The sequence below is a fragment of the Grammomys surdaster genome, unplaced genomic scaffold (genome assembly GCF_004785775.1).
Source record: "Grammomys surdaster isolate TR1022 unplaced genomic scaffold, NIH_TR_1.0 1164, whole genome shotgun sequence".
Taxonomy (NCBI): domain Eukaryota; kingdom Metazoa; phylum Chordata; class Mammalia; order Rodentia; family Muridae; genus Grammomys; species Grammomys surdaster.
In genome coordinates this window covers 6235830-6243702 of record NW_021605583.1, presented here as the reverse complement: position 1 = coordinate 6243702, position 7873 = coordinate 6235830, and the positions used below count along the sequence as shown (strand labels likewise).

The window sequence follows — 7873 nt, the reverse complement described above, 5'->3', positions numbered from 1 at the left end:
GTCCCCCCCGTACTATAAAAATAAACCCGGTATCTAAAAACAAAAAAAAAAAAAAAAAAAAAAAATTGATGTACTTTTTTTTTCCTTGACAGGGTCTTGCCTGTCCATTCTCATCTTGAACTGGCTCTGTATGTAGCTCAGGCAGGCATTGAATTTGTGAACTCCCTGCCTCATCCTTCTGAGGAGCAGAACCCAGACTGCGGTTCTGGGTCACTTGGTCAAGGTCAGGTTGAACTTTCTGATCTCTCAGAAATCATCTGTGGAGCCCTCAGAGAATGTGAGATTGGCACGTACAGTGCACAGTTGCCCAAGGCCACTGTTAGACCGTGGTTGCGTTAGTCCAAGTTGGTCTGAGTCAGGTTATAAGCATGTCTATAACCCTAGGCACTTGGAGGCAGAGACAGGAGGATCACCCCCCTAGTTCCAAGCTTACCTGGGCTATGTAACCTTGTCTCCACAAAGTAGTGGCTCAAGGATCAAAATGTCAACTTGGAGCTGGGCATGGTGGCACGTGCCTTTCATCCCAGCTCTTGGGAGTTGAGGCAGAAGCAGTCAAATCTGAGTTCAAGGCCAACCTGGTCTACAAAGTGAGTTCCGGAACAGGTAAGGCTATACAGAGAAACCCTGTCTCAAAAAACCCAACCCTCCTACCCTAAAAAGGTGAGGTTGGGGGAGGCAGAGGCAGGCGGATTTCTGAGTTCGAGGCTAGCCTGATCTACAGAGTGAGTTCCAGGACAGCCCAGGCTATACAGAGAAACCCTGTCTCGAAAAACAAAACAAAACAAAAACAAAACAAACAAACAAAAAGGTGAGGTTGGGCGGTGTCTCAGTTAGTAAAGTCCTGAGCAGGCCTTCATTTCAGCCTTAGAACCTATGCTTAAAAAAAAAAAATGGCTAGAGATGTGTTGTCTAATCAATGAGAGGCCAGTCTCAAAGGAAACTGTATTCCAGCTGACCTCTGACTCCACACCCACTGTAACACACACACACACCCAACACATATACACATATGACCATTAAAACGATTTTAAAAGAACTTGAGGTTTCGTCGGGATTCTGTCTTTTAAATATTGAGACTATATTGTTTTGTCTCTGTTCCAACTAATCTGACACGAGTTAAAACTCCAAATTGTGCTGAATTTATTTCCTAGAGAAAACACCATGCCTCTGCAAGCAGGGAGCCTTTCTTTGGTTTTCTGAATCTGCTCTGTAACAGGAGGTACTCTATAGACACTGGTCTATACGTAATGGGTCATGTGGTGTTCAGCCTATAAGTGGCACTGTCCTTACACTGGAGAAGCTGCTTGACAGGCAGGATGACGTCCCCATTCCGGGGTGGACAGTAGTCCGCCCAACTCTGCGTGCGCATCAGCCTTACTTGAGTCCCGCCCCATCATAGTGGGGTTACCGCCTCCGTCCAGGTAGGGGTGGCATGCGAGGGAGGGGCGATAGTGAGGGCGGGACTAGAGGGCAAGTCTGGGGCCTTGGGGCTCCCCGGACTTCCGACTACGCCGGAGGCTGTTCGGGTGACTGCCCTTCCGGGATGGCGACAGTTTCACGGCCCAGTGATGGCGATCTTGTAGATGCTGCGCCCTCGTGTCTGCAGTGCATAATCTCTGCAGCTCTCCTGCTCCTGTCCCTAGGACCCGCAGTTCTCAGCCTGGAGTCGGGTGTCCCGGGTGGCTTAAGGACACCGGGTGCTTGGCAGATGCCGAGCGGCGTCGCCTGCCCATCCTGACTGGCAGAGCCTAGGCTGTCAGAGCGAGGGGCCCTCCCGAGGCTCCGTGCGGCTCCCTGCTCCTACGCCTTCTGCTCCGGCGGCTGAGCAGCGGAGCAGAAAGCTGTCTTGGCGTGCTTCGGGGCCCACACCCCTGCAGTACGGACGCCCTACTGATGTCGCAGGGTAATAGGGACCTAAAGGCAGTTCCAAGGGGCTCTCACCCAGACCTAGGCCTTAGTGTGCCGTCTGCGTGTCACTGCGGGGTTATTATTTACTTACTAGGCCTAATTTATATATTTAAGTTTTATCACTGTGTCTCTAAGGAAAGTGTATGCGCTGTTCACTACCACCATGAGGGGGGTCATGGGATGTATCCCCCGATGAAGGGGACACCTATTAGGAAAGTATATTCCATTGTATATTAAGCATGTATGCTAAGCATTGCGTGCAGTAAGCTCTAGAAGGCTTGGAAGTGGTTATGGGGTTGTTTGTAAGGTTATGTGGCTGATTGAATGAGCCTGGGGGTGGAAACCAATCTAGTGCCTTTCATGATGCCCGGCAGCCTGGCAGCCTGAATGAACCTCTCAATGAGAGAATGAGAAAGTTCACTGACTAAGGGAGTAGGGCTATAGCTCAGCTCTGCTCATCCTACCCCAGGCTCCCCTGGGCTCGTGCAGACAAAAGTAATTAGGCGGAGCCTTTAATCACAGCTGGCTTCACAGGCAAGAGGACATGGAAAAGGAGGGAAAGAAAGGCAAGCAATCCTGGGGACAGACATGCCTCCCTCTGGGACCCTCTCCTCCCCCAGTTTGGCTCTCAGTAATCTACTGTTTTCTTGTCACCCTCAGGACACTGGGTTCCCTAGTTGCTGCCCCAGGTTTAATGATTGTCCAGAAGGCGGCTATAAAGAGCCTGGTGGAGGAGAGAGAGCACAGAAAAACACAGCTCAGCAGATCTGGGCAGTGAAGAGAGCTAGCAGCAAGGCAAGCGGGAGCAGTCAGGAGTCTGTGGTCAGAAGCACCGTGAGCAGGCCAGCAGGGCCAGCTTTTCCTACCATGGCAGCCCAGGGCTACGGCTATTACCGCACTGTCATATTTGCCGCCATGTTTGGAGGCTACAGCCTGTACTACTTCAACCGCAAAACCTTCTCCTTTGTCATGCCCTCCTTGGTGGATGAGATCGCTCTGGACAAGGACGATTTGGGTAAGCCTTGGAAGGGTAGGGTGGTGGGCTGTGGTTTGTCCAAGCATGCAGGGTTTCAAGCATGTATCAGGCCGAGATCCATGTGCATGGGTGTGGGTGAAGGACTGAGGCCAGCGCTTATCTGGTGTGTACGCCTGGGGCCCACACGTGCCCAGGAGCTGCTACTGAGAGGGAGCAGCAAGGTTGTCACATCCCTGGGTGCATGCTGCACCTACAGGTCACACTGAACACAGGGGAGGTAGCACCATGATTTGATGTGTCCTGCCGTGCTACCCGCCACGGGGAATAAGATCTCTGACTCGACTCTAGAACCCTTCACTCCACATTCAGCTGTGGCTGGGCAGTAGTTGAGGGCTTCTGTGGGCAGTCAGCCTGGGCCTATGCTGCACGGTTCAGCAGGCAGGAGAGTGTCAAATCTTCAACACAGGTCTTCCTGGTAATCCGGGAAGGAACCTGTTTCACCCTGCCGAGCACCTGTACACACCTGACCCCTTACCTTCCTCCACCCCTCCTGTGCCTCTGCCCTGTCCCTCACCCCTCAGGTGTCCTGCTCCCTGCTCCCCTTCGCTGCAGGGCTCATCACAAGCAGCCAGTCGGCGGCTTACGCCATCAGCAAGTTTGTGAGCGGGGTGCTGTCAGATCAGATGAGCGCCCGCTGGCTCTTCTCCTCGGGGCTGCTTCTGGTTGGTCTGGTCAACGTAGTCTTCTCCTGGAGCTCCACAGTGTCAGCCTTTGCTGCTCTCTGGTTTCTTAATGGTCTGGCACAGGGGCTAGGCTGGCCCCCCTGTGGGAAGATCCTGAGGAAGGTGAGTACATCGGACAAGCCTGCCTCAGGCAGTGCAGGGTACCTAGTGAGCACTTGGGAGCACGTCTCTACACAGCCCTCCCACCCAACCCATAGCAGGCTCCTTAGGCATCCCTGCCAGTTCCTGCTGCTGTCAGGATATTTTAGGAGCCTGAGGGTGGTGGGATCAGGTGGCAGATGAAGGACTTGGCTTCCAAGCAGAAGCACTCTTTCCCTTGGCCCTGTAATGTGAGTCTCTAGGCCTGCCATACTCGCTGCTCCCGTGTGGCCTCTAAGCCAGGCCTGTTCTGCTTCCCTCTGCCTCAGTGGTTTGAGCCATCCCAGTTTGGCACTTGGTGGGCTGTGTTGTCGACTAGCATGAACCTGGCTGGAAGTTTGGGACCTATCTTGGCAACGATCCTTGCCCAGAGCTATAGCTGGCGCAGCACCCTGGCCCTGTCTGGGGCACTGTGCGTGGTTGTCTCCTTCTTCTGTCTGCTGCTCATCCACAATGAACCTGCTGATGTTGGACTCCGAAATCTGGACCCTGCCCCCTCCAAGGGCAAAAAGGGTAAGCCTCTACCACGCTGACTCCCAGAGCACCTTCATTCTCCCTTGGCTCTGCACGATTCTGTCAGGACCAGCCTTTGCCTTGCCCCATGCTTGCCAATGGATGCAGGCAAAGGAACGGCAATGGAGATTGGGTAGGGAAAAGTTCTATCCTGACAGCACAGACCTCTCTATTCCGGGTAAGCCCCTAAGTTTAAGCAGTTTGGATGCCTTCTTCCATCTGCACCAGTCCTCACTTTCTTTCATCTCCAGCGAGGTAGGCGAGAGGGAAGCAGGGCTTTGAGGGGATGCCTGTCAATCCTGGTTGTGCCCACAGCCTGTCCTGGCAGCGGGTTAATGAACGGTGGTGGTGCAGTGGGGGCAGGCCAGCAGGAGCAGAGCCCAAATCCTAGCAGGCCTCTTCTCACCTCCAGGCTCGTCAAAGGAGGAGAGCACCCTACAGGATCTGCTGCTGTCCCCCTATCTCTGGGTGCTGTCCACTGGCTACCTCGTGGTCTTTGGAGTAAAGACTTGCTGTACAGACTGGGGCCAGTTCTTCCTTATCCAGGAGAGAGGGCAGTCCGCTCTTGTGGGTAAGATGGGTGTTTAGACAAGGAAGGGTGTACAAACCAGAAGCCAATACAGGAGATGGGATCCCTGCCTTTTCTCCCTGAATCCACTTCCTGCTTAAGGATGGGCATCCTTGGAGGTGGGTCTCTATCTTGGGATAACCTTAATGGGAAAACACCTTTTCGCTCTTTTCCCTTCCTCCTCCCCACAATTCCCCATGCAGGTAGTTCCTACATCAGTGCCCTAGAGGTTGGAGGCCTTGTAGGTAGCATTGCAGCTGGCTACCTGTCAGACAGGGCCATGGCAAAGGTGAGTGGGCAGGAGGAACTGTGACGGTAGCTGGGCCAGCCAGTGGAGATGGGAGTCCTGGCATATGAGCTGGTTGGCACAGAAGGTAGGGGGTGGGTGAGATGGGCGTCATTCAGTTTTCTCTCTACCTGCCTTAGAGATGTGGAGATGAGGCCAGTGGCCAAGAGACCCAGAATCTCTCCCTAGTCAGGAGGCTTCTGTGCTCCAAGAAAACTAGGGGTGGCAATGGACTAGGCACAGCTCCCTAGCACGTGTCCCATGCCTGCCCCAAGGTGGAGGAAGGGATGTTCTGGAATTTGGCCTCAGAACATGGAGCAAGCTCCCAGGGCCTCCCAGAGCTGTCTGGGGCCAAGAACTGTGACAGATTGCCAAAGACCTGTCAGCAATAGCCCTGCTGTGTCAGAGTCCAGGGTGGGGGTGTTTTGCCCTGCTATGGCCCTGATATGGCTGGTACTGTATCCATAGGCAGGGCTGTCTGTGTATGGGAACCCTCGCCATGGCCTGTTGCTGCTCATGATGGCTGGCATGGCAGCATCCATGTTCCTCTTCCGGGTCACAGTGACCAGTGACTCACCCAAGGTAAATATAGAGAGCCTGGCTGGCTGCAAGGTACAAGGAGAGAAAGGAAGACCTTCTCCTCTGGGCCGGCTCCTTCTCCCTTTGCAGTTCTGTTTGCACCTTATTTTCTCGCTTTGGTACTCTGTGTCTCGCCTCCACTCTGGGCCTGGTTTTCTTCTCTGTGCTCTGCTCTCCAGGATGCTTTCTGGACTCCTGCTCTCCATCCTCTGGCTGAGCTCACAGGCTTTACGGAGCACGAGGTGCCTTAAAGATATCTCTGGTTTCCTCCTGGTCTGTCTCACTTTTGTTTCACCCGTCTTGCCCCTAATCAGCCCAGTTTCCAACTCTGAGGGATGACTCTATCTCCCCTGTCCCTGTCCACCTAGTCCTTTGGGGCTGGCTCATTCACTGTGGGGTGAGGATGGCTCCCGACTATGCCTTGTCTAGTTTGTTCCTGAGGGCTTCTAGGCACTCTTTCCTCAGTAGGCACTTGTGGGCACTCTCTAGTTCTCAATGGCACCTCTTGCTCCTCTTGCAGATCTGGATCCTGGTGTTGGGAGCCGTGTTTGGTTTCTCTTCTTATGGTCCCATTGCCTTGTTTGGAGTCATAGCCAATGAGAGTGCACCTCCCAACTTGTGTGGTACCTCTCACGCCATTGTGGGACTCATGGCCAATGGTAAGTCCTCCGCTGCCTTGCTTAGGCCAATTACAGGCAGAGTGCTTACTCCTCACACGGCTCGGCTCAGCTTCTCCTTTTCCCCGACAGTGGGTGGATTTCTCGCGGGGTTACCCTTCAGCACCATCGCCAAGTACTACAGCTGGAGCACGGCCTTCTGGGTGGCAGAAGTGATTTGCATAGCCAGCACAGTTGTCTTCTTCTTGCTTCGAAATATCCGCACCAAGATGGGCCGAGTATCCAAGAAGGCGGAGTGAATGGGGCACTCACTATGGAGCGTCCCTGACTGCAGTCTCACTGGCGGGACACAGAAGGGAGGGGGGCTGCTCTGGCTAGCACAGAACCTTTACGTTCCGGTGTCTCCACTGTCTCTCTGGACCTCCATGGTGCTGCAAGTTACCAGTGGCTAATGAAGCCCCAACTCCCCATCCTATGCTCTATTTAAATGATGACGTTTGGTTTTAGACTCCATCAGCTTCTGTTTCTACCTTCTAGCAGACAGACAACTCCTGAATTCAGGGCGTCTCCTATACCCTTCTTCCTCTCCTAGGCCCTGATCTTCTAGCGAGGTGAACCTGTCTCTGCAGCTGCAGAATATTAATGACCCGTGGTTTCTGCTGTACCCCAAGGCTTCTTGTCAGGGGGCAAAATTGTTGCCAATACCTCAGTCCCTAAGGGAGGAGAGGTCACCGCTCTCATCAATACCCTGGGACAAAAGGAGGAACGTAGAGGGCAAACCGACTTGTATAGATTAATAAACTAGATTTGATACTAAACAGTCAGTAGCTCATCCTTTCTTTTTTTTTTTTTTTTTTGTTTTTTGTTTTTTTGTTTTTTCGAGACAGGGTTACTCTGTGAAGCCCTGGCTGTCCTGGAACTCACTCTGTAGACCAGGCTGGCCTCGAACTCAGAAATCCGCCTGCCTCTGCCTCCCAAGTGCTGGGATTAAAGGCGTGCGCCACCACCGCCCGGCTAGCTCATCCTTTCAAAGGGAGACATAAACCAGACAAAGCTTTTCTTGGGAAAGTATTCTTGGAGTATCTGCTCTTTCCACCCCAAAGGAAAGACTTCTCTGGAGTGAGACAGCAGAAGTATAAACGGAAGCTTCTGAGTACAAGCTTGGCATTCAGCTAGCGCTATGCACATCTAGGCTGCAGGCAGGTTAAATACCTCCATGGAAGGGTACGCCCAAAGCATGGGTCCAAACTTAACAGTAACTGGCTCAAGAACTTTGAAGCACAGGTATTCTATAATTTGCTAAATTCTGTGTGTAAGAGAATAGAATATACACCATGGGGCCAGAGTGCATGTTGAGATAAAATTGAGCTTGCTTTCAAGTGCTAGTAAGTGCCCCATCATCCACCACAACCACCTCAGGCTCTTAGAAAATCAGCAGCTCTGGGACCGCCTCTAAGGCTCAAGAGTCAAGCTATTCTGCTAGTTTGTTTAATGAATGTCATTTGCCTTGTTTTCTACTAGAAGACAGTATTTACATCCACAGAA

The 7873-nt window shown here is 52.7% G+C and overlaps 1 protein-coding gene across 2 annotated transcripts; it reads left to right on the top strand.

The window, feature by feature from the left end:
* Window positions 1-1339: 1339 nt before the first annotated feature.
* Window positions 1340-7146, top strand: Slc37a4 (solute carrier family 37 member 4). 2 transcript variants are annotated; one of them, XM_028783813.1, is made up of 9 exons: window positions 1340-1421; window positions 2569-2923; window positions 3497-3729; window positions 4035-4278; window positions 4691-4849; window positions 5050-5135; window positions 5601-5714; window positions 6232-6370; window positions 6461-7146. In XM_028783813.1, the coding sequence occupies exons 2-9, from the start codon at window positions 2776-2778 to the stop codon at window positions 6625-6627; spliced, it is 1290 nt and encodes a 429-aa protein (XP_028639646.1). In that variant the 5' UTR covers window positions 1340-1421; window positions 2569-2775; the 3' UTR covers window positions 6628-7146. The 2 variants fall into 2 exon arrangements, with proteins under 2 accessions (XP_028639646.1, XP_028639645.1); XM_028783812.1 differs by lacking the exon at window positions 1340-1421 and adding an exon at window positions 1584-1903.
* The last annotated feature ends 727 nt before the right edge of the window (window positions 7147-7873 follow it).